Source organism: Rhinatrema bivittatum, chromosome 7 (assembly GCF_901001135.1).
Source record: "Rhinatrema bivittatum chromosome 7, aRhiBiv1.1, whole genome shotgun sequence".
Classification (NCBI taxonomy): Eukaryota; Metazoa; Chordata; class Amphibia; order Gymnophiona; family Rhinatrematidae; genus Rhinatrema; species Rhinatrema bivittatum.
Genome location: NC_042621.1, coordinates 83,637,807 through 83,664,456, shown reverse-complemented (window position 1 = coordinate 83,664,456; position 26,650 = coordinate 83,637,807). Strand labels below are relative to the sequence as shown.

Below are 26,650 nucleotides of genomic sequence, written 5' to 3'. Positions count from 1 at the left end.
CTGATTTCCCTATTGCATTCCCTAAGAAAAGCAAGACTATAAGTATCTGTATGCAGGGGAGCAAAACCAGGAGTGAACCAACCTGTCCTGAAAATCTGGAGCCAGTTGGCAACCCTACTAGTAAAAGGTGCATTACTCTGAGAAAATGAATACAGAATCCCCTAAACTGCCTTACCTGAACACTAGAGTTTAGTAAATCCCGTCGTAATTTTCCTTGCATTGCCACAGCCGGGGTAATTGCGCACTCGTGGCAATTCACGAAACAAGGTCCCCATTCTGGCCCTGCCTTCCTGTAAGAGTCACCCTTCCTCCCCCATGTCTCCTGCCAAACATTTCTGGTGTGTGATTCTCCCTCCCCCCCCCCCAAGACACCCAGCTGTAAAAAAGTAACATCCTCCAATTAAACCCCACCCAGGTCCTGCAAGCCTGCAAATAATTTAAACATCCCCCCCCTTTCCCCCAGAAATTACCAGAGTGGTCAGGGTCCTCAGGAGGCAGAAGCAATCCCCACTCATACAATGAAATGGCACTGCCTAACCCTCGGTTCTCCTTTCTCCTGCATGTGCTTCGGCATTAGCGAGTGGCACATAAGATTGAAACAGTGATAATTTGTGGAGACGAGAATACAGTATATTAAAAGTACATGGGTGCTAGATCACTATTGACTTAAGTATAAAAGAGCTGCCTAGGTTCAATATGCAAGTCTATGCTGTAAAATAATTCACACCACCAACCTAGGCGCGGGATTAGGCCTTGAGAATTACCCAAACGTGTACCATCTTCACTAGCATCTTTGTTAATCCACACTGGTCTAATATAAGGATTTCATGGTGACAGGTAAAAGCCAGGCTAAGCAAGATAACCACAAGTGAACCAAAGAAGAGCTTGAAAAACTGAGCTAAGACACTGCTAAAGAAATGTTAAACACTGAGATCTCACTCACTTATCTCTGAGAACCACACCCTCAATGCAGGCTCCAAAGAGAAAGACGGTGCTGAAGTCTGAATAGATTAGTCAAGGGAAGCACATTATTTCAATGTAAAGCTCTATGTATGGCAATTCAATATAAATCAGTTTGTGTATCTTCAGTAATTACAGAAATCAATTACATCCCACAATTCAAAGCTGACATACTGGAAGAATTACCTTTTGCCTATTTTCTTCTTTTTTTTTTTTATAGAACTGTATAAACTGATAGCGTCCTATGGTAAACAATATTTACATTTGAACATGACCTGGGGATATTTGCTTAGAGAATATTCCTGGTTCAGCCTAAAATTATCCACCTACCTTTTAGCTGGATAACTTTAAACCTAACAGGCTACATTCAAAGGTTTAAACTTATCCGGGTAAAGGTAGCCAAGTGAGTATTTTGTGGGGATATTCAGCAGGATGTTTATCTCGCTGAATATTAGGGATGTGCATTCGTTTGCAACGAAACAGGAAATAGAGATGATATTTCCTATTTCATTGTATTTTGGGGGGGGAAAGGGACAAAACGATAACAAAACCCATGAAATTTCATGTGGTTTTCCTATCGGATTTTGGGGGGGGGGGGCGGAGGGAGAAAGGGCACCTTTTTTTTTTTTAATGTTCACGTTGATGTTAATGTTATTGCACCGCTGTTTATTGTAAACCGGTACGATATGATTGGTATCATGAGTGTCGGTATAAAAAAGCCCTAAATAAATACAAATCCCAAACCCTTCAAATGTAATTAATTGCAACCCCTACCCTCCTGACCCCGCAAGACTTGCCTGACCCCCTGACCCAAGACTTACTGAAAGTCCCTGGTGGTCCAGCAGGAGTCCCGGGAGTGATCTCCTGCTCTCAGGCAGTCGGCTGCCACTAATCAAAATGGTGCCAATGGCCCTTTGCCCTTATCATACGAACATGCCATACTGGGTCAGACCAAGGGTCCATCAAGCCCAGCATCCTGATTCCAACAGTGGCCAATCCAGGTCACAGGTACCCGGCAGGATTCCTAAATTACATAAGAACATAAGAAAATGCTATACTGGGTCAGACCAAGGGTCCATCAAGCCCAGCATCCTGTTTCCAACAGTGGCCAATCCAGGCCATAAGAACCTGGCAAGTACCCAAAAACTAAGTCTATTCCATGTTACCATTGCTAATGGCAGTGTCTATTCTCTAAGTGAACTTAATAGCAGGTAATGGACTTCTCCTCCAAGAACTTATCCAATCCTTTTTTAAACACAGCTATGCTAACTGCACTAACCACATCCTCTGGCAACAAATTCCAGAGTTTAATTGTGCGTTGAGTAAAAAAGAACTTTCTCCGATTAGTTTTAAATGTGCCACATGCTAACTTCAAAGTGTAAATAACCGATTCACATCTACCCGTTCTAGACCTCTCATGATTTTAAACACCTCTGTCATATCCCCCCTCAGCCGTCTCTTCTCCAAGCTGAAAAGTCCTAACCTCTTTAGTCTTTCCTTATAGGGGAGCTGTTCCATTCCCTTTATAATTTTTTAAGATGGCGCTGGCCGTCCATTGCTCCTACCATGTGACAGAGGCCGGCCAATGGCACCAATAGCCCCTGTCACATGGTAAGGGCAAAGGTCCATTGGCGCCATTTTGATTACTGGCAGCCGATGGCCTGAGAGCAGGAGATCGCTCCCGGGACCCCTGCTGGACCACCAGGAAATTTCAGCAAGTTTTTTTTGGGGGGAGGGGGGTTGCAATTAATTCAATTTGAAGGATTGGGGGTGGGTTTTGGGTTTCATTTTGTGGGCAGCCGAAATAAAATTGGCCCAAACCGCGGGAAAACGAAATTTCCCCGTGGTGGGCCGATAACGAAGGGCGAACCAAATGGTTTGGCTGAATTACATCTCTACTGAATATCCCTGATAGGTTATCCATTCTACAGTTTTTTTGTAAGTGAAACCTCAATATGTATGTAGTCCATCTAGGGAAGGAATTACAGGAGCCCCAGGAACAGCTGAATTGGGGAAAGGAGTGATGAGCTGCATTACCAGGAGCAGCTTAACCATAGGAGGAGCCAAAAGGACTATTACCTAGGAGCAGCTAAACATGTCTGTTTCATCCAGCCTATAACCAGAACTCAGGCAGCATGGGATGCTTGTCTACCATCTGCTGCAGACAGGCCGAGCAGCTCATGGGACCTTATAAGGTGTGATATCAGCAAGCCTGTTATTCTCGGTTTCCACCTGCTGGCTGGGAAATATAATCCATGTGTCTGGACTGGTGCCGGCTAGATGGGAAGGAAAGAGGCAGACATGAATCATAAGGCTCCATCTAGTCTGCCCAATTTGATTCCTGGTGAAATTCCATAGTCATTAGTTCATCTCTGATTTTATATATATATATATATATATAAAAGTTTGCTTTTACATTTTTAATTCTAGATGTTCTATGTATGTTCTATGTATCCGACTAAGGAATTATATTTCCTGCTTGTTCAGTTTGCAATGTAAACCGGCCTGATTTGCATTTTATGCAAGAAGGTCGGTATATAAAAATTAAAAATAAATAAATAAATCTATCTATCTATCTATCTATCTACTACTACTATCTACTACTATAACTACAACACTGACAAGTGTCGACCATAGGATGCTCATGTAAAGGATACACACTATAGATGTAGTAATAATAGCAAGAATTGTTCCCACTGGAATAGACTTCTGTGCATCTTTCAGGTCTCCAGATCTATTGGATCCAGCCATAATACCTGAAACAAATTGTCAAAAAATAGTTGAGTTTTGGTAAGAAATAGGAAAAAATATCAAAGTCTGTCTCATTTCTCTGACTGAATGTGTATGTATACACAAGGAGTGACATTTCAAATATTCTGATCACTAAATATTTAAATTTCTGTCTATGCAGAGGTCCAAATGACTGAATGGTCTTTTCATGTATGCTAAAAATAGATTCCTAGGTCTTGTGGAAAAAGGTCTTTAATAAATCATACCCTCAACATTTCAAATAAGTCATCCTGACAGGAAGAGCAAGCCTGCAGAGACGTCTTTGGAAATGTTTACGAATACAGATTTGTAGAAGGGCATTGCTGGCAGTCAAGGCTTCTGACTGTGGTAGACAACCCATCCCTCACCCAATATCTCATAGCCTATTGTCTCACATGGGAAACAGAGGACAAATGTACCACACTCTCCAAGATCCCTAACCCAGCCTCTGAGCTGAACATGACAATCCCCATTCCTCTCACAGGACGTATTACACTGGGGCATGGATTAACGTAGAAAATATTCCCAAAGTGGATCCTCTACATGCTCTTTCCATTTGTTTTAATGTAATATTCTAAGCTGATTCCTCAAAAGAAACATTTGAATGCTGCAGGTAGCTTAGACATGGGAGGAGAATTACTTATATATCAATATTGTCATGTAATTTCTATGGGTAATTGTTCATTATCATCAATTATTCTGCATTAGGACTGTGCCTCTAAACTTTATTTAAAAAACCCCACAATTTCAGCAATAAGACAATAATTAAAACATGGGTTTGAATGAGGGTGTGGTGCATATGAAAAAGAGTGTGTGTGTGTATGTGTGTGTGGGAGGGGTGTGAAGGGAAGTATTTGGTGGTAAATAGAAATTTGTGTGTGCTGAAGACTGTGTGTGTGTGTAAAATGCATCTGGGGTTGTATGTATGGGGTGCATGCATCTGGTGAATATAGGTAAGAGGCATATTTGTATGTGCGAGATGTGGGTATATGGTGTGTGAGGAGAATTTTTGTGGAAGGTGGTATGGAGTGTGAGTAGGTGGTGTGTGCAGGGAGGCTGGGTGCATGTGATGGGTTTTTGGCTGTGGAGAGTGTGCAGGAAAGTGAGGGCATATGGTGAGAAATGTGTGTGTGTTTGAATGAGTGTGTGTTGTTAAGTATAGGTGATTTGTGTGCGTGGTGCATGTGCAGGAACATTCAGGGAGAGTGTCATGGTCCGGCATGCTGAGTATTTCCCCTTCAGGAATTGTACAGCGCTCCATGGCAGAGCAGGGCAGGGTTTTCTGCGTGGCTGGCCATCTCCTCCCTGGGTTGAGCCTGCAGGTTCGGGCAGCCAGCAGGACTTCTCTGGCAGGGTGCATGGCAGGCAGTGCTCAAGCAAGGTCGGTGTTCAGGCAAAGGTCAAGACAGGTGGAGATCAAACAGGGTCAGAGTCCAGGCAGAGGTCAAGGCGGGTAGAGAACAGCAAAACAAGGGGAGACGTCAGTTTAGGTCAACAAGAGGATCAGTCCAAGGGATCTGATTGAGAGGCAAGGCAAAGCAGGACAGGGAAGCAAGGCTGGGTGGAGCAATAGCACAGAGAGACAAGACAGAAACAGCAAAAAAAATACACAGGCAAGGACAAGGTAAACCACACAGGCAGGAACAAAGTAAAACAAGGGCTAAACTGGAACAGGGGTGCAAGCCAGGGTACAGGCTAGATAGGCCACTGGGAGGCCTAGACAGGCACAGAAAAGGCTAGGCCTCAGGAAAGCCACTAGGAGGGAAACAAGAACAGGAGGGGCACTGGGAGGCCCACGGGAAACAGAAGGGCCACTGAAAAGCCTACAGGAAACCAGACAGACAGACAGGCAGCCAAGGAACATAGAAACAAACAGAACAAGACAAGAAGGCCAAAACAGGCCATGCTAGGGCTGGGAACACAGGTAAGGCAAGGGATATACAGATAGGTCTAAGAAAGCTAGACCATCACAGGAAGGCCCGAAAAGGACTAGACAAAGACAGGAAAGAGATACAAGAGCAGGGCAAGATCTACACAAACAAAGAAACAGGAACCAATGGCAAGACAAGGTAAATACAAGACAAAGCAAGGCAAGCAACAGACAAGGAAGACCACCAGGAGGCTCAGGCAGGAACTAGGGAACAAACAGGGACAAGACAACTTGGCCTGCTTAGACAAGAAAGCCTAAACTAACCACACTGGAACAAGGCCAAGCAAAGCAAAGAGGCCCCTAAGACCACACAGAAACAAGGCAAGCCTAGAAAGCCACTAAAGTCACACAGAAACAAGAACAAGCACAACGCTGGCCAGAGCAAAGAGCAGAGGTGACTCAATGATAAGACACCGAGCGAAGTGTGGGGGACGTTCTTGTAGGGTTGGTCTTGCTGTGTCATGCAACCTTCAAAGTACCCAGATGGAAGGGGTGATTGACTCTGACAGCTTACCTGTACATCTGCAAAAAATTGCTACTGCTTGTGTGCTAATGAACTTTATTTTCCTTTACTAAATGGTGCGCTAAGCTACCATGTACTGTCTATGGATTTTGTTTTCCTGCAATCAGTGACTAGTAAAAGACTATTTTTTGAGCATCAGCTCTGGTGTGGAGTATGTTTTTTGTTCTTTGCTGGACTGATGTCAGAAGAGGTCCAGATAAGAAAAAAAACCCTTAGAGGCCTTAAAAGAACCCAGGAGTAGGGTTCAAATCTGGCCATGACCTCCCCTATAATCCCTACATGCCAGGAAATGTTGAGGGCAAGGACTACATTTGCTATAATAATTTATACAAATAATTATCTAGGAAATTCTCAATCTAACCTTGCCTAGAGAAGGAACATCTCATTTTACAAAACATTCTCACCTGTTACTGAAGGGAAGAAGATGCCAACCAGCACTGTGAAAGCAGTGGTGATATCTGCAATTACATACAAGTGGAGGTTTGTCTTGGACCCAAGAACATCCACAGATCGATGATGGGCTCTCTCCAGTATCTCTCCTTTGTCCAAATAACTGCTCCACAGGTTATCTTGGTGATAAACATAACATCTACAGTTAGTGAAAATGAAGATTCTCTCAAATGCAACTGTCTAGCACATTAATTCCCAAACTGAAAATGATATACAAGTATAACCCCTTGATTGAGCACACAAAAATGCGAAGGGATCTGGTTCACTACACAGCACTGGTCTCTCAGTAGGTTGCAAATTTAATTGATCAAACAGATGATGTAGTGGACCCAAGATCAGAGGCAAGGGAAAACCTTTTGAACTGGACAGGGATGTTCATTTGTTTGAAACAAATGGGTAAACATGACAAATTTTTGTCTCACTTGTTTATGTTTCCCATTGAACTCTATGGCCCATTTAAGACTAAGGCTACTACTGAGCAAAAAAACGAAACCCCCCAAACTTGGTAACCATCTCATCTGCGTGACCTCACAACCTTTTCAGAGCCAAGGCAAGACAAGTTGGCAAAGAAATCACACAGCAAACAAATCACAGTGCCGCATCTTTTAACTAGCCTCTAGCTGTTATCTGGATCAAGAGACGCTGACCTTCTTCCACTGTAAATAAACTCTGAGCATATGCAAGAAGCTCTGCATGTGTTTTGAGAAGGCGTCTTGGAGTTTTAAAAAATAAGCTAGAAAGATTTGGATTTGGCAATGGTAAAAGGCTGTTTCTGATCTTTTTTTGTGCTGCAGTGTCTCACTCACTATGCCAGAAAGATAGAGGTAGTGACATTAAAAACAGCAACAATGTTCTCTTCACTGGGGGAGGATCAGGGTAGGACCCAGCATGTGGATTACAGAAGTGCTATTGATTCTTTTGGCTTTGTCTGGATACCGGTGAGCTAAGAGCACACCGACAGACAAAAAAAGAAGACATTTTCCAGGCTGCCAGTCTTTTTGGTTCTCTTAGTGTTTACAGATTATTTTGTGTGTGGCTTGGAAATGGAGTTAGTCAGCACAGAGTGCACAGCACACATATACATTGTGCTTGTGTATGTTTGTGAGACAGTTTCCCACACCATGAATGGGGATAAAGTTGAAGAATCAATAAATTCCTTTGTGATATCCAAGCCCCCTTGTCTACTTTCAGTTTTTCTAGTTCCACCCAAACACCTTCTTCTTGTCTACCACCAATCATCCTATTCAGTAAAGATGTGCATTCTTTTATCACGAATTAGGCAATTTTAACAAAATTGCCTAATTCATCTTGGTTCGGGGCACCCAAACCCCGAAATGGATTTTACACGAACTTTGGGGAAAATTCATTTTTCAGGTTAGTGTGGGGGGGAGGGGCACATTTATTAAAAAAACAAAACAAAACAAAACACACCCCAACCCTTGAGTAGTCCAAGGCCATGGTAACCTACCGTGGTCTTGATCTATATAAAAGTCTGAGCCTTTAGCTTAGTCCTAGCTGGCGGGTCCCCACTGAACTGGGTAAGTGGGAGCAAGGGGGGATCCTGGCCCTAGCATTTTTCTGGGAGAGATTTATATTATTTATTAGCTGTTCTTTTTTATTGTTTGATTCGTTTCATTCGTGTGAAAAAAAACTAAATCAAGCAATCCATGAACTGATATTAATGGGGGAAAAACCTCCCGAAAACAAAGAACACATTTTTTTCCTCTGCACATCCCTAATTTTCAGTACTGAACTCATCAGAAATTGTTTATTTTAACTCTACAGTGTTTTTTTTTTTATTATTGAATTCATGAGAATGTTTTTATCATGATTTAATTTGTTTTGTTATATGTCTTGATCTCACTTGTTTTCTTGTTCTTAAATTGTTTCATTGGCCTTATGTTAAGGCATGTGTATGTTCTCTTAAGAACATAAGAACATAAGAAAATGCCATACTGGGTCAGACCAAGGGTCCATCAAGCCCAGCATCCTGTTTCCAACAGTGGCCAATCCAGGCCATAAGAACCTGGCAAGTACCCAAAAACTAAGTCTATTCCATGTAACCATTGCTAATGGCAGTGGCTATTCTCTAAGTGAACCTAATAGCAGGTAATGGACTTCTCCTCCAAGAACTTATCCAATCCTTTTTTAAACACAGCTATACTACCTGCACGAACCACATTCTCTGGCAACAAATTCCAGAGTTTAATTGTGCGTTGAGTAAAAAAGAACTTTCTCCGATTAGTTTTAAATGTGCCCCATGCTAACTTCATGGAGTGTCCCCTAGTCCTTCTACTATCTGAAAGAGTAAATAACCGATTCACATCTACCCGTTCTAGACCTCTCATGATTTTAAACACCTCTATCATATCCCCCCTCAGTCGTCTCTTCTCCAAGCTGAAAAGTCCTAATCTCTTTAGTCTTTCCTCATAGGGGAGTTGTTCCATTCCCCTTATCATTTTGGTAGCCCTTCTCTGTACCTTCTCCATCGCAATTATATCTTTTTTGAGATGCGGCGACCAGAATTGTACACAGTATTCAAGGTGCGGTCTCACCATGGAGCTGCTTAGGGTGTTTGACATAAGCGACATAGAAATAAATAACATAAAAGCAACCAAAATGTTAAAGGTAATTGAATGATTCCCCTATGAAGAAAAGGTAAAGAAGTTAGGGCTCTTTAGTTTGGAGGAATGATGGCTGAAGGGTGGTATGGTGGAGGTTTATAAAATAACGAGTAGAGTGAAATGAGTAAGATCAAATTGGTTGTTTTCTCTTTCAAAACATAGAAATACCAAGGGACATGCAATTACGTTACTAGGTATTATATTTAAGACAAATAGGAGAAAATATTTTACTCAATACATAATTAAACGCTGGAATTTGTTGCTAGAGGATGTGGTAAAAGCTGTTCGTATAGCTGGGTTTGCAAAAGGTTTGGATTAATACCTGGGGAAAAAAGTCCATAAACCATTATTAAGGGGGTCTTCTATTGCTTTCCCTGGGATAAGCAGCATGGAATCAATCAACCTTTTTTGAACTTGCCACGTGTGACCTGGATTGGTCACTGTTGGAAACAGGATACTGGGCTTCATGGAGCATTGGTTTGATCCAATATGGCAAGTCTTATCTTCTTTTGATGTAATATATCAAATTGAGAAACTAAAGGATAACAATCACCAGAACCAGATGGCATCCAGGCCCGGTGTTCTAAAATAACTGAAACATGAAATTGGTAACTTGTTACTAGTAATCTGTAATCATTTAAAACAGCCAGGATTCTTCATGACTGGGTGGCCAATGTGACACTGATTTTTATATAAGGCTCCAGGGGTGATCCAGTGAACTATTGACTGGTGAGCCTGATGTTGGTGCCAGACAAAATGGTAGAAGCCATTCTTAAAAACAAAATCATTGACCATATAAATAAGTCATAGCTTAATGGAGAAGAGTCAACATGGCATTAGCAAGGGGAAGTCTTGTCTTACTAATAATTTTATAATTTTTTGAAGGAAATATGGGAAAAAAGCTAAACCAGTTGGATACAGTGTATTTGGATTTTCAGAACACATCTGACAATCAGGAAATTAGAAAGTCATGGAATAGGAGGCAATGTTCTGGTACCTGGTTTAAAGGCCAGAAACATAGAAAAGGACTACATTTTTTTTCATTTTTATTTATTAAAATTTATTAATCGCCTAACACAAATAGGCCTAGGCGATGTACAGAACATACATACATAATAAAAACATCGATTAACAAACACTTAAACAAATTTTAGTTTCACGGAAACTAAAAGTAAATAATACCATATAGTGGAACTAATTATACATTAACACTGAATCAGATATATCCCTCATCAGTTAATATTAGCAAAAACTCATATCAATTTCTCTACTCACAATATTCTCACTTTTTACTGATAACAATAATCTCACTTATTATTCTCTGAAAGCTGGGTTCTCACACATAAGCACGACGGAGCAAAAACTTTTCCAAATGGAAAAAGGTCTTTAGTGGAGCAGCATAGGGATCGCTAATGGGACCTGTGCTGTTTAATATATTCATAAATGATCTGGAAAAGGGGATAATGAGTGAGGATCAAATTTTCAGATGACGAAATCAAAGTTATTAAAAGAACAATGGATTGCAAGGAACTGCAGAAGGACCTTGTGAGACTAGGAGCCTGGGCAACTGAATAGCAGATGAAATTTAATGTGGAAAAGTGCAAATTGATGCACATAGGGAAAAATAATCCCAACTACAGGTTCACAATATTGGGTTCTGGGAGTCACTACTAAAGGAAAGGACCCTGGAAGTCCTTTTGGGACAAAATAATAAAATCCTCTGCTCAGTGCACAGTGGTGGTGAAAAAAAGCAAGTGAAATGTTAGAATGATCAACAAAGAAATTAAGAAAACAGAAAATATGTTTAGGAATATGCAGGGGAAAACATATTTCACTTTGAAATTCATTTCATGGGGAGCCCAATTCATGTCTCAGTTTCAAAAACAAAACAAATTATTTTTTTCATTTGCCATTAAAGTCAATAGGAAAGGAAATGCAGTCTATATAGGGCTCCAGAATTGCGGTTTTCATATCAATTGTCATAAAACGTGGTAGAATAAGTCATCAAAATGGGTAAAGAACTCCAAGGTACTTAGACTGTGGAAAGTGGCACCAAAAGTAGCATGAATAGCCTAAGGCTCCATTAATGGGCAAAGGGGTACCAGCATTAGGGATATGTAATTGTTTTTCCCGAATTAGGCAATGTCAATGAAATTGCCTAATTCAGAATGTTTCAGGAGAACCGAAAAACGATTGCATTTCTTTTGAAATTTCGGAAAAAATTCATTTTTGAGTTAGTGCACTATTGGGAGAGCGCGCGCTAACTCCTGATAGTGTGCACTAACTCGAAAATCGGGGCCCCTGAAAAATAAAAAAAACCCCGAACTGCGGGAAAAATGAAATTCCCATAGGGGGGCTCCGAAACGAAGCCAGACATGAAATTTTTACCTGAAGCACATCTCTAACCAGCATTTGCAGTCCCTGTGAAAGGAGCAAAGAAGCAGAAAAAGTGGGAAGAATACCGCCAGGCTCCAAAAGAGGTCACCAGCAACACACAGTGGCAAAAAAAACCCAAAACCCTCCAAAATGTAAGATCTGGCATAGAAGTAAAACTGAGTAGTACAAAGACTCTCAACATGTAGCACTGAGAGGTAAAGCAGCAAGGCAGAGCAGCATGGGAGATACCAGTCATTATTTTGAAGCACATTTGCCAATTGCTAGATTCGGTACAAAAAAACCCACCTTTGATATGAATCACTTTTTAAAAAATAACCTCTTATTACATTTTCTGCTCAAACTTGATCAAGCTATTGGGTGGAATTTTGATTTTCCTGTGAAATGGGCTTTCGAAATGAAGCCAATTTCAAATTCAGAACATGCAAATAGTTTCACAAATCAGTGTGGATAGGTTTTATAGTAAATTGTAAGAATTGTTTTTTGTTTTTTTGTTTTAATTTTTTTAGGAACTTCTTCCCATATTCTGTAGCTGAACTCTTGCTGTTCTATTTCTTGATTTTCTGGTTTTCCAAAAATTCTCTCTCTCTCGCTGTGCTGTTATGATATTCTGTAAATGGTTTCTCTTGAGCAGTGGTTCTCAACCCTGTCCTGGGGACCCTCCCAGCCAGTCGGGTTTCAGGATATCCACAATGAATATGCATGAGAGAAAATTTGCATGTTATGGAGGCAGTGCATGCAAATGTTCTCTCATGCATATTCATTGTGGATATCTTGAAAACCCGACTGGTTGGGGGGGGGGGGGGGTTCCCCAGGACAGGGTTGAGAACCACTGCTCTTGAGCATCTTTTCTCTTGTGCCTGTATTTCTTCCTTCTGAATGAGGATAAACCACCCAAGTGTAATCAACCATCAAACAGGGTGGGAAAACCAGACTGAGTGATACGAGAAAAGGAAGAACCATAGGACAGATGCCATGCTGTGGTAGTGAAACCTGTGTCTTTTTTCAATTTTTTTTTTTGGGGACAACCCAAGAGGAAAGCAAGTTTGGGTGGGAAGAACACCCCGAGGCTCCAAAAGAGGGCACCAACATTATGGCAGGTTGGCATTTGGTAGCAAGTACTTATGGTAATATGGCAGCTGGGCGAGTAGGTATGAGGCAGCAAGTCTATGGTATGTATTTATTTCAAAAACATATTTTCTGCTGATCCTCAATTCTCAGCGGATTACAGGAAAACATGCATAATCATCACTGCCACATTACACTAATAACAAAACAACTACATAAAGTTTGATTATATCACACTTTAAATAAAAAAATTAAAACATAGGATCCCGGCCCTAAGATGAACCAGTGGCAAAAGCCAAGGTAAAAAATTGGATTTTAGAAACTTTTTGAAGCAGAGCAAACATCTGATTAAGACAAGCCAAGACTCTGTCTGAATTGGTGGATGAAAGAAATTGCCTTCACAGCATCATCTCTAGTGAGGAAAGAAGAACATGCTGCTGTTTTTGGGCATTCCTCTACTTCTACCCCTTTAACCTTGCTGCTACTCTCTTCCACTTTTTCCCTCTTTTCTGAAACAGAAGGGTGTGACACATGCTCATCTCCATAAGTCAATTTCTTCTGGGTAGCACTGGCTTCTTCCTTATTAGTCTTGAAGAAATCCCTCTTCAACTTAAGGACTATTTCTTTGGTTGTTGCTGGCCTTGCCAACCTTGCCAATTTTGATTGAAAAAGACCGTGCTTACGTTTGTTCTTAATGAGTTGAACAACAGAAGTTAGCTCTGGTTGCCATCTCCCTTATTGCCGTGAACTGGGCTGCCAACATGGCATTGTGCATCACCATAGCTGTGAGTGTTCGTTCTCTCTCTCTCTAGAGGTGATGATCATAGCCTAGTGGTCTAGTTGAGCAGCCACACAATTGCTGAATTCAGTATAACTCTTGGTTTTGCACAGAGCCACAGACACAAGAAAAGAACCCACAATATGTTTTTTGTGAAGTATGCATACTTTCTTTGCTCTGGTTTGGTGTCTCTGCCCCCTCTCTCCATTTTAAAATTTGGAAGAGAGACTGTTGGGGGTTTCAGTGCTTCTCTAGCCATGAGTCCTCTCCCTGTCCAACCTGAGTCCAGAGCATCTGGACTCAGCAAATCAGGGCCCCCCCCAGAAGGAAGGTGTGTGCTTGCAGAGGTAAGGCCGATGGTGGCAGGGGCTGGAGAAGAACCAGGGGAGAAGCAAGAGGTAGGAACACTGGAACTGGACACAAACAGGACAGAGGAAACTAAACTGTAAATCAGGAAGGTTTGTTAAGCAGGAACTTAAATTACAAAAAAAGGATACAGGAACATGATTACAGGAAATCAGCAGTCACATGGACAGCATTTCTGTGGGACAGACACCAAGAGGATTGTTGGACTAGCAAAAGTGTATCAGGCTATAGCCCTCAGTTTGGGACACATCTAATGCTAATCCAATAGGTAGCCTACAAGGATGTATGCAACTCTCTAGAAAAAACAAAATAAAAATGAGTACCTTCCTTTAGATCCAGCTCTGTGGCAAGTCTACAGTCTGGTAGCCAGGTCTATGGGTTCAAACGCTGGCAATCCTAACACCAGTGTGTCACTGTGCTTCTTCAGCACCCGAGTGGAACTTCCTTTTCTTCAGCACCTGGCAGCTATGTTTTTTTTTTTGACCCTGAGGATTTGGCATATTCCAATGGGGGAGATATTTTAGAGGAGCTAGTGCTCAACTCTATTCCCAGTGAGGCAGATAAATGTTTTGAAAATTTCTTAGAAAAAAATATAGAGAACTAGAGGTACTTGTCTTTGCTAGTGCTTGGATGAAAAAAGATTGAGGGGAATCACGAGTTAATGCCCAAGTGGGAATTCTTGCACATGCTCAATAGAGCAAAAACTCTAACAGTTATGAGAGAGATGTGTGTTTGGTACCGTTAGATGACATCACCCACTTTATGGCTAATTCAGCCCTGCTTACTAGGGATGTGAATCGTGTCCTCGATCGTCTTAACGATCGATTTCGGCTGGGAGGGGGAGGGAATCGTATTGTTGCCGTTTGGGGGGGGTAAAATATCGTGAAAAATCGTGAAAAATCTAAAAATCTAAAAATCGCAAAACCAGCACATTAAAACCCCCTAAAACCCACCCCCGACCCTTTAAATTAAATCCCCCACCCTCCCGAACCCCCCCCAAATGAGTTAAATAACCTGCGGGTCCAGCGGCGGTCCGGAACGGCAGCGGTCAGGAACGGGCTCCTGCTCCTGAATCTTGTTGTCTTCAGCCGGCGCCATTTTCCAAAATGGCGCCGAAAAATGGCGGCGGCCATAGACGAACACGATTGGACGGCAGGAGGTCCTTCCGGACCCCCGCTGGACTTTTGGCAAGTCTCGTGGGGGTCAGGAGGCCCCCCACAAGCTGGCCAAAAGTTCCTGGAGGTCCAGCGGGGGTCAGGGAGCGATTTTCCGCCGCGAATCGTTTTCGTACGGAAAATGGCACCGGCCATACGCGTATGGCCGGCGCCATTTTCCGTATGGAAAATGGCGCCGGCAGGAGATCGACTGCAGGAGGTCGTTCAGCGAGGGTTCCGGCGCCTCGCTGAACAACCTCCTGCAGTCGATCTCCTGCCGGCGCCATTTTCCGTACGAAAACGATTCGCGGCGGGAAATCGCTCCCTGACCCCCGCTGGACCTCCAGGAACTTTTGGCCAGCTTGTGGGGGGCCTCCTGACCCCCACGAGACTTGCCAAAAGTCCAGCGGGGGTCCGGAAGGACCTCCTGCCGTCCAATCGTGTTCGTCTATGGCCGCCGGCTGAAGACAACAAGATTCAGGAGCAGGAGCCCGTTCCGGACCGCTGCCGTTCCGGACCGCCGCTGGACCCGCAGGTTATTTAACTCATTTGGGGGGGGGTTCGGGAGGGTGGGGGATTTAATTTAAAGGGTCGGGGGTGGGTTTTAGGGGGTTTTAGTGTGCCGGCTCACGATTCTAACGATTTATAACGATAAATCGTTAGAATCTCTATTGTATTGTGTTCCATAACGGTTTAAGACGATATTAAAATTATCGGACGATAATTTTAATCGTCCTAAAACGATTCACTTCCCTACTGCTTACTGATTGAAAAAAGTTGGATTGCTGTAGTCTTTGTAGATTTAGAAATGTAACAGCACACGAGTGATCTTTGGCTTGCCAGAGGATAGAGACGACTGGGCTAACAGTTCTACAAACTTTTATTTTTTTATATTAAATCCAACAAACAAAAGCTTGCTTACCTTCATCAGTGCTGGAAAGAAAATGCAATAGTTCACAGATAAGTAGTTCTATTTCTTTCTTTCTGGTCTAGGGCCTGACTTCTTATCCCTCTCCCCAGGGGAAACACCCTGCAAACAGAATTCCCTTGTGGCTGTCTTAAGGTGTTCTTATTTTTATTTTAAAGGAGTCTTAACATACACTCTTTTACAAGGATCCATATAATCTATGCTTATAACAATGTATACATAATTCTCTCTTCTTCAATGTCTGCTCTTTTGTTGGAATCAATTATTTGTAGTGAGGTAGGATACAAAAAAAATATTGCTAAGCAATATCTTGCCATTGCATAGTCCAGCTTGTTATTCTCCGACTGTTCATGTTTCATGGATAGTTTATCAATTCTTTTTATCTGACCAATATAGCCATTACACAAGCAAAAGAGCAAATACAAAACAAAATCAGCAGCACACTTTATCAAATCAATGTAATTAAAAAGAGAAATTCTCACTTATTTTTTCTAAACATCTGTAAAAATAAGCAGTATCATCCATTTCACCCTATTCTCATAAATGTATTGTAAAAAAGCTTTTTTAAATCTTAACACACACTTTTTTCTCTTACCTCTTAAAACACTGCTTGCTGCACCAGGAATCCCAGAAATTTCAGTAACATTATTAAGAGAAAAATATTCATCACAAGCGTCAGTCGAAAGATTTGAAGAGTGGCAGAATAGTTCCCAAAGTTTAGTGGCCACCGAGACATTATCTTTAATTGTAATTTTAGCACAGAGATCAAAGTCATCTCTTGAAAGAGTTCTATTGCCTAGCATGCAAATCCTGCAATAAAAGAAAAAAAATAGATGCATAAGTAATCTAACTTTCTCAATGGGTGGATAATGAAACCAGAGTGAAAAGATAAATTAAGAGAGATCAATGTAACACTTGGAAAATTATAATGAAGCCCAAGAATTTTAATTATCTAGAAAGCAGATAAATATATGATGAACTGAACTCAATATCAGGTATGAATGTGGTCTTATTCATGTATGAACAACATGCATGCCGCAGATGTTAGCATTAACCTAAGTATAGGTTTCCCGTACACCTGCTCTGTTTTTCTACCCTTATGATCTTTTCCTTCCTTCCATTCTTGTATTGTATGTATAAATAAATAAGAGATTTATGTTCCGCTGTATCTATAGATGTGTGTGTAGAACAAATAAGGAAGCATTCATAAAAGTACACGATAGCATTAAACAAATATGAGCCTCTGCCATGACTGGGCCTCTTATTTTTCATAAGCTACTTTATTTTACAGAAATAATTTGTAAAGGAGAGCATTTAAAGTTAAAAAGTTCAGGTGGCTGGTTTTCAGCTGGTTTCACAGGCGAACAGAGTATAAATGTGTGTCTCATAGAAAGACCATGTATGAACCTTCATTGGGGATTTTAGAAAGAAAACTGCACAGTATAAGAAATAACAGCAAATATGCTGATGGAATAATTAATGATCAGGCTCAATTGCAAAACACACTGAGGCCAATATTCAAAGCCACTTAACTGGATAAGTAGTGACTTCTCCGGCTAAGTGGCGGCTGCTGAATATCCGGCTACATTCAGAAGTTGAGACTTAGCCGGATAACTGCTTATCTGCATATCTTGTGTGCAGGCAGTGGGCATATCAGGCAGGAGCTAGTTATCCTGCTAATTTATCCAGCTAAGTGCCGATTCCTAGTGGGATATCCAGCAGTATAACTGTGCCGCTGTATATCCCATGTAAGCAGAATAAGTCTTATCCAGCTAACAGGTTTCAGTATCTACCCCACTGAGAATAAAAGGTTAAACTTATGCATGAAATGTAGGAAATTGCACAACAACGTGGCTCACTTTCTGCCTCTAATTTATTCCTTAACTAAATACAAGAATTCATCATTTACATCACTTACAAATATTATCTGTAGCTACATGTATTTAACCTCTCATCATACCCTACTTTTTTTCTCTTTATGAATTTTTCAATAATAATAAAATTGTTAATGTATACTGATATAGAAACATAAAACAAAAGTAATTACATTACCAAATATAATATCACGTTTAAGTGATCAAATTCTATATCAGTATTATTACTCGAGGAAATCCAAGAGATACAGATTATACAAATATGAGCAATTAAGGGTAATCAAAAAGAAAATTAAAACTCTTTCCTCTCTATAGAAAAGAAAAACAGAGATAGCAGTAGTTCTACTATTTGCTGTCTAACCATCTGCTACATTAAGGGGGTGCGAATCTAGGAATGCCTGTAACGCAGTTATCTCATAAAAGACATATTTATGTTCCTTAAACCAAATTTCACATTTACATTACCTTAAAAAAATAAAAATTGGCACACCTAGCAATAGTTGCTGACTAATTTAAGAAACTCCTGCCTTCTTAGTTGAGTTGCCCTTGCTAGATCTGGATAAATCCAGATCTGTTGCCCATGAAATTTCTCCAACCTTTTTTTATCATACCTATTTTCTAAAATTCAGAAACAGTTTCTAAAAGGGATGTACGTGGAAAATATTTTCGGTTTGGTTGTTCATTCAGTTTGGCTCAGTGATTCATTTTGTTTTCTTGGGTGCTAAAAAGTATTCATTTTATTTATTTATTTATTTATTTATTTATTTAACAGCTTTTAATATACCGGTGTTCGTGCAAGCACATCACGCCAGTTTACAATAAACGAGAAAGGAGGAAATTACAAAAAACAGGGAATGGGGGATGGAGCAGGAGCGAAAAGGGGGGGGGGGGGGGAGAGAGAGGGAGAAAGGTAAAAGGAGGAAAGAGAGCAGCTGAGAAAGGTAAAAGGAACGTAGCAGTATTTACATGAGGTTGATTAACGGGGTTAAACATTATTGCTTATTCATTTTATTGTACAATAACCTTCAAAAAAAAGTTAAAAACTTGGCTTTTCAAACAAGCATTTACCTAATCCTCTCATACTCCAGACCTCATAGCAATTGTAATATAATTACTGTTTCCACATATTATTAATCTCTCTCTAGGTCTCCCTGACCATTTTCTCCCTCTCCCCCGTTCCTATCGATATCCCTATTATATGTAACTTTTATTTTCCATTCTCTCTGTTAACGTTATTCCCCCCCCCCCCCAGTTGTTTGTAAACCGATGTGATAGCCGTTTGAATGTCGGTATATAAAAGTTTTTAAATAAATAAATTTGTTTTCCATTTAAGCCAATGGAGAAAGCAATGCATTATATTTTGGCTCTCAAATTTAGATTTTCTATCAAGCTTTATTAAAACTTCAGCAGCAAATGAAAGAGCATTCAAAGAGACCAAGAGTGGGACAAAGTGGAACAAAAAGTGGCAGGAACGTGCCAAGAATCAAAGAGAGGGGCAAAGGGCACCCACAACAGTGGCATGAACTACCCATTGCACTAAAAGAGCAGAGAAGTAGCAGCCACGTTTGGAGGAACAGCTGAAGGCACCATGGGAGCAGCAAATTGGTACCAGCAGTGGCAAGAGCTCTCAAAAGCAACGTGAGAGGACCAAGAGCAAGCTGGGCATCAACAGCGGCACAACACAGCAAGGAGCTGAACCAGGAGAGGCTCAGGGTGGGGGGAGAAGAAGTTTATTTTATTTTAGGGGCCAAATCACTCCTGCAGAACCAAGACAGACAGGGTAAGATGACCAAGCTGGACTGCAAGAGTGGTAGGAGAAGACAGCAAGGTGCCAAACCAGGGACAGGGGCAGAAAATGAGGACCGGCCAGGGCAGCAGCAGAGGCAGGGCTCCAGGATACCAAAACATTCAGAGAAGGGCAAAAAGTAGATGGTTTGTTTCTTTTAATTTCATGGTTTTTTTTGTTTGGGACCATAGCACCCCAGTAAGAAAGGTGTAGTGAAAGGAACCGACCTGGCCACAATAGAGGTATAAGAGCCAGGAGAGAGGCAGGGCATAAGGAGTGAGCCGGCCAGTAGCAGCAGGAATAGCTACACCACAGCACATGCTGAGGGCAAACATTATGGGCATTGGTTCACTGTAGCTGTGCACTCAAGTCCTGCTACTTGCATGGAAATTCCTGGAAATTCAGCAGAGAGTTTTATTTTAATGAATATCAATTTTCCCACCAATTCTGGTACCAGCTGTAAATGATGGCAGCTCAAGAAGTCCCTTGCCATTAAGAATAAATGTTTACTAGGCATACTGGTGCCTACTTTGGAGGGTGGGGATAATCTCCTCTGCTGCCAACTGCTGTAGCTATAGCATGTGGCAGGAGTGGCAGGGAACAGTAACGGGGTACTGCTCATGCGGACATAACTATGTGCTGTGTCCACTCTTTCCTGTGCTACACCACAGTTGTTCCAATGCCTCTGCCACTCCTCCAAAGTCTCCTTCCACTTATTTTAGAGCGTGGGACCAGAAGGCAACACGGTTTCCATAGGGATCGCAAACTGGCTTCGTGCTTCTCATGGATCTTCTTCCCCATTCTTCATACTCTAGTGAAAATGCCCCTTTATTTTCCTGCACTTCACTGTCAGTTCCTTCAGGACTAAGCTGCCATATTGGCCATCGGGACATCCTCTTCTGCAAGGAACAGGAGGTGAATTTCCAAAGGCTTACATTTACGTGTGTAACATACTATCATAAGAACATAAGAAAATGCCATACTGGGTCAGACCAAGGGTCCATCAAGCCCAGCATCCTGTTTCCAACAGTGGCCAATCCAGGCCATAAGAACCTGGCAAGTACCCAAAAACTAAGTCTATTCCATGTTACCATTGCTAATGGCAGTGGCTATTCTCTAACAGGCCGATACAGTAAAGCGCGGCCGCAGTTACCCCGTTTCTAACCCGCTGTGTACTCACAATTTGGCCGCGTAAGTCTAACCCGCGATTCACTATCTGTTTTTACCGATCCTTACCGCTTCTTTAACTCGACGCATTTCCCTTTCCGCCCGCGGCATGTATATGTATGTAAACGATCCGATTAGCTATTCCCTCCCATACAGTAAAGTGCGCCCCGACTATCGCCTTTTTAACCTGCTATCTTGCCGTGTCTTTAACCTACTAATTTACCGCCTACCCTGACCACTGGCGTTAGTGTGGTGAACTTAGCCGCCCAGTCCCAAACCAACCCAATCCACAGAAAAAAAATGCTTCTCGCACTTAGCCGCCCAGTCCCAAACCAAACCAACCCAATCCAAGCCCCAGCAGAGAGAGACTAAATTTCACAGTCCCAAACTTTCCCCTAGCTCCCGCTCACCTGCCCTGGCTACGGCCACACAAGCCCCCAGCAGCAGCAGTAGAAGTAGAAGGGCGGCGAGAGAGAGTGGCTTCAGCAGCCCCACCGGCGAAGGTGAATACGTGCACGCCTGTAGGTCCAATATGGGCGCTCAAGGCAGCGAAGGCGCATGCGCACACGCCGTGACCTCAGACATCCAGCCGGTCACGGCATTTGAAATGACAGGCACCAGCGCACCCAGGATACTGTATAGGCGCTGTATAGCACCTATACAGTAAAATGGATTGCGCTTCATGGACGCGCATTGGACGCAGCTTGCATTTGCATGCCATTTAAATACAGTATCGAGCGGTAGGTGATCCGAACTGTGCGTGCGGCAAACGCGGGTGCGCCGGGCACTAACACACCTCTTTCTACTGCACCTTACTGTATCGGCCTATAAGTGAACTTAATAGCAGGTAATGGACTTCTCCTCCAAGAACTTATCCAATTCTTTTTTAAACACAGCTACACTAACTGCACTAACCACCATCCTCTGGCAACAAATTCCAGAGTTTAATTGTGCGTTAAGTGAAAAAGAACTTTCTCCGATTAGTTTTAAATGTACCCCATGCTAACTTCATGGAGTGTCCCCTAGTCTTTCTATTATCCGAAAGAGTAAATAACCGATTCACATCTACCCGTTCCAGACCTCTCATGATTTTAAACATCTCTATCATATCCCCCCTCAGTCGTCTCTTCTCCAAGCTGAAAAGTCCTAACCTCTTTAGTCTTTCCTCACAGGGGAGCTGTTCCATTCCCCTTATCATAGCAATTTTCAAAAGCCACTTACATGGGTAAAGTGCATTTACACGTGTAAAGCCCAGTTTTATGCGTGTAAATGCTTTTGAAACCCACGCCCTACATATGCAAAGCAATGGATCTCTTCATAACCCCCATCTTCACTGTAACAAAAATACTAAAAACTAACAGTCCCTTCAGTCCAGCATAGTTGCCAATCCTCCATCATCTCCTTATTGCTGCTAAGATACTGGCTGATAACAATTGTTTGTATGTTCAGCACAAGCTATAGCTGCTGCCTGCCTCTGTCCGCTGCACCCAGTGTGCCATCAGGGACTGGTAGGTATGTGTAGCATTGTGGCTAGTCCAGATGTCACTGGGGAAATGAATGCTAACCCTTTTTACCTTGGCTAACTGAGCTTGCATGTAAGCATGGTACTAAGTGTACAGGACAGGAACAACATGTCTACTGAAGGCTGTCCAAGAAGGCACTTTGTAATTGGTTGCTAAGAGGTACAGCAGCCTCTTCAATCCCATGTTATGCATGATCCGCAGGGGCTGGTCATCATTTCCCCATGCACCACATCACCTAGTCTGATGCAGCCTACTTCTTACCATGGGACAGTGATGTGGCAAAACAACTCATTTGCTCCATGGTTGCTTGCTGCTGATGTGGAGTTGGGGGTTCTTGTTTGTCACCTCATTGGAGAAAAGTACAGGGTTCTCTGCTTGGGAGACATCTTTCCCTATGCTGCTTTGAGTGATAGATGGGGTCCCTAGGCTAGTTCTAGCAACTTCCCCCTGTCACCAGTGAGAATGAGGGTTCTTTTCTTAGATGATGCAGCATGCCACTGTTCATAAGATGGCCCCAGTATCTTTCCTGTACTGATGGCCTTTTGACAGTTAATGCATTCTGCAAAATGCCTCTAACTCTAAAGAGCTTCCACACCTCCGATTTCCTCTTCTTCTTCTCTGGATACTTTGGTGCTGTTGCTAAGGCTGAGGTGGAGGGTGGTTTTGGAGGGAAGAGGTCAAGGGTAGTTCTCAGTACATGCATTTTCTGTGTGTGTGGGATAGGGTGCTTTTTGTCCTGGCAATAACATTAACTCCCTCCTGTAATTGCTCATTAGAGGATAGAAGACTACTTAACTAAATCTTGAAACTCTCATGAGCCTCTATATGTTCAATATCCCTCATGCTTCACCTTGATTGGTCCTGCTTCTTGATTTGTTTCCTGTCCCTCCATACTCTTAATTCTGGCCAATTTACCTATCTTCAGGAGAAAAAACCCTAAAGTTTGCTTTTTGCATAGACTTTAATAGATAACAAAACCAAATACAAATTAATATTTTTGTTGATTTTTGGGGTACTAGCCATTTACATTCAATTTCCATGAACTAAAACAAATTCAGATTCTTTGATTAAAATAAATGCACATCCCAACAAAATAGTGACTGTTCAAAGTTAAATTTTGCTTTCAGTTTCAGGTTAAAAAAAATTACCCCCTGGCTAGGCAGATTAAAAAAAAAATGCTTGACCTTGATTGGTCCCCTTCCTACCTTATCTCCTCCTTCCTTATCTCCTCCTACCTTATCTCTTCCTTCCTTGCTTCCATTCTGTCTCACTTTAGTGGTTTGGCTTATGAAAAAAAAACAATCTTACAGTTTTACTTGCCCCTTAGATTTGAATGGAACCCAAAACAAATTCAAACTAAAATTTTTTGTCATTTTTGGGGTCACTGTCCCAACATTTCATTTTAAACAAAATAAAAATGGTCCACTTCATTTTGGATTACTCATTCATTTCACATAAATGCACTTTACTGATTTCGAAGAGTTGTGTATGCTAAAGAAGACAGTAATAAAGGCATAATGATCTTTGTCACCTAGGCATAGCACTATGCCTAATACTAAGTGAAAGTAGTCAAACCAAAAATAATTCTAAAGAAAATATTATAATTCACTGTTATGTGCATAACTAGCACATGCATAGATGGCTTTCAGACTTTTGGCTGCTGTAGTAGGCCAACTGATTTTATATGCACCCCAAAATAAACAACATTACTCACGGAAATGTAGGTGGATCAAAAATGGACTTGATGGCCCCAGCGTAGATGGACAATATGGATATTATTACACAGGCTAAGAAGAGAGAAGCAAACTTATTAACATATTTCACACCTACAAATACTATAATTGCCATGAAGGTGAGGAATATGGTCCCATAAACTCGCATATTGTTGAGAGTTGCACTGGATTCATCATGGACATTGGCGGAATGAAAAATTGCTGCTGCTGGAGCAATATATACCTGAAACAATAAGGAGAGAGATAGTGTAGCATCTAATAATAAACAAAATAGTCTTTCACACATTCAAAATGTATTTTCAGACATTAGAATCTAGGTATAATTTTAAATACCCATGAGATTAGTTGTCCACTTGGTAACATTAGGTTTGATGTCCAAAAATTGTAATCATTAAAAACATTTCACATGAGAAAAATTTAACTCTATTAATATGGAGCCTAGTGATTAGAGCAGCAGGCTGAGAACCAGGTAGGCAAGTCACGTCATCCTCCATTACCTCAAGCACAAACTGGGAGTCGTTCACTCAACCATGGCATCACAAAACTGTGGTAAATTATGCTGCTGTTTAGTGACTACTATGGTATTTATCCCCATAGGAAAACACACGGACTAGGGTATTTTCCCACAGGGAAAATTACAACGGTGAAAGCCTCCCAAACAACGTGAAATGGTGGCTCCCTGGGGCTGTCACCATTTAAAGTGGCTGATCAGCCTCGAGAAAGCCACACCCTCCCTGATAGTAACCATTTTCCAAAATGGCACTGCTCAGCCTTTTCCCCCATCAAGAGATAGGGACAAAGGTCTGGCAGGTTTCATTTTGGAAAATGGCTGCCATTGGACCCAGAGGTTAAGAGATGCTCTGGGAACTCACTGGACCACCAAAGTCACTTTCTCAATTAAAAGGGGATCAAGAGAATGGGTTAGGTTGGGGATGAGGGTCCACTAGACTACCAGGGAGCATTCTGGGTGTGTGGGCGATAGGCTTCCAGCCTCCTGGGCTGGATATTTTTTTTTAGCAAAGGGAAAGGGATGGGGCAGGGATTGCGCCAATCATCAAAAGGAATTATTGGGTTTTTTTATTATTTATTTATTTTTAACAGAATGGCTGCCTCCAGGGGCAGTGATGGGGGAATGGGTCGGGGTCTATGCAGACCCCCAGGGATTTTTTACTACTTTATTGGGGGCATACTCTGAGGTAAGTTGCCCCTTTAAGACAGGGCCCAGGGTGCATCAGGATGTGCAATAAAGGTTGTGATGCACGCGGGGTAAGTTAGTTACAACTCTTGAGTTGTAGTTAACTTCAATTCAAAAAACATAGCTTGTGAATTTTTCAGTAAGCCATGTTTGATTGGCATAGTTTAGGGTATTAATGAGATCATTAGCATGTATTTACATACTAATGAGCTTATTTAAGAATACAGGGTACCAGGGCTTTTTTAACTTGAGATATTTTATATATCTTGTGTTATCCCTAATGTTAGGGCATTTACTCTGTGAAATGGTCTGCTTAAGGATGGATTCTATCTTTTTCAAACAGTGAAAGATTTCAAATGGGCATGTGATAAACACTGTAGATCCCTAAAGAGTAAAGGATGGAAAAGAAGAAAAAAGTGCATGGAGGTAACTTGCTGGTGTGGCAGTCACTACCCTTAACACATAAGCATTTATACTGTTGATATTACTCCCTGCTTTAACGGTAGGGGGAAAAGAAAAAAAGGGGAATCAGATTCAGACAGCAACCAACAAGGACACTAAATTTTAAGGTCTGGTAAAAGAAACAAGATTGGCTGTAAAACTTGCTGATGCAGTTGGTACTCCCTTAACCAATAAGCCTGATACTTTTGATACCACCATAAGGCTGCTGGGCAGACTGGATGGACCATTTGGTCCTTTTCTGCTGTCATTTCTATGTTTCTATGAAGGGAGGTATTTAGTTGGGGTGGCTTTTTGAACAGAGGAAGAGGTTTGGATTTTGGATAAGGCATCGCCATGCGATTCCTACATATATATATATTTTTTTAAGTTTTGCATTATTGGGCTGCCTCGACAAGCAGAGAGCTGGGTGGGCAGGGTGTCTCCTTAGACCCCCAGCTAGTATCTTTTCACACTGGGAGAGGTGTTTCAGGCTGCTTATAAGGACCAGGCGGGAGGCAGCTTTCCCCAAAGTCATGAGGACTTTGGGGAAAGCAAACCTTTCCCCAAAGTCCTCATGACTTTGGGGAAAGGTTTGCTGTAACGCCTGAGTTGCAGTTAACATTTTGGGAAAGAAGATGCCATGTGATTTTATTTGCATAGGATTACCTATGCATTAGCTGCTTTGCACAAATTAGAAAATGTTATGCATGTAAAGAAACTAATTTCACTAGGGTCATTTTTTAGGTGAAAATATCACTGCCATATGAGTATATTGCGTGATAAACTGTGTTTTTCATGAGATAAATGCTGTATTTTGCATATATCCATATTGCAGCTTAGTAAGTGACCACCTTAGTTTGTGCCTGAGGCAATGAAGGTTAAAGTGACCTGCCCAATATCACAAGAAGCAGTAGTAGGATTTGAACCTCAACTTCCCCGATTTCTTGCCCACTGTTCTAACCTCTAGGCAGCTACTCCTCGACCCTT

The 26,650-nt window shown here is 41.7% G+C and overlaps 1 protein-coding gene across 2 annotated transcripts in view; it reads right to left on the bottom strand.

Moving 5' to 3' along the window:
• The window catches only part of SLC12A4 (solute carrier family 12 member 4), a 180,129-nt gene that overhangs the window by 80,532 nt on the left and 72,947 nt on the right, over positions 1 to 26,650 (bottom strand). For both annotated transcript variants that reach the window (XM_029608578.1, XM_029608579.1), the window contains 5 exons: positions 24,009 to 24,250; positions 16,540 to 16,754; positions 6,587 to 6,751; positions 3,618 to 3,716; positions 944 to 1,001 (listed from right to left, as the gene is read on the bottom strand). In XM_029608578.1, coding sequence (XP_029464438.1) covers positions 944 to 1,001; positions 3,618 to 3,716; positions 6,587 to 6,751; positions 16,540 to 16,754; positions 24,009 to 24,250 — 779 coding nt within the window. The remainder of the gene's footprint in view (positions 1 to 943; positions 1,002 to 3,617; positions 3,717 to 6,586; positions 6,752 to 16,539; positions 16,755 to 24,008; positions 24,251 to 26,650) is intronic.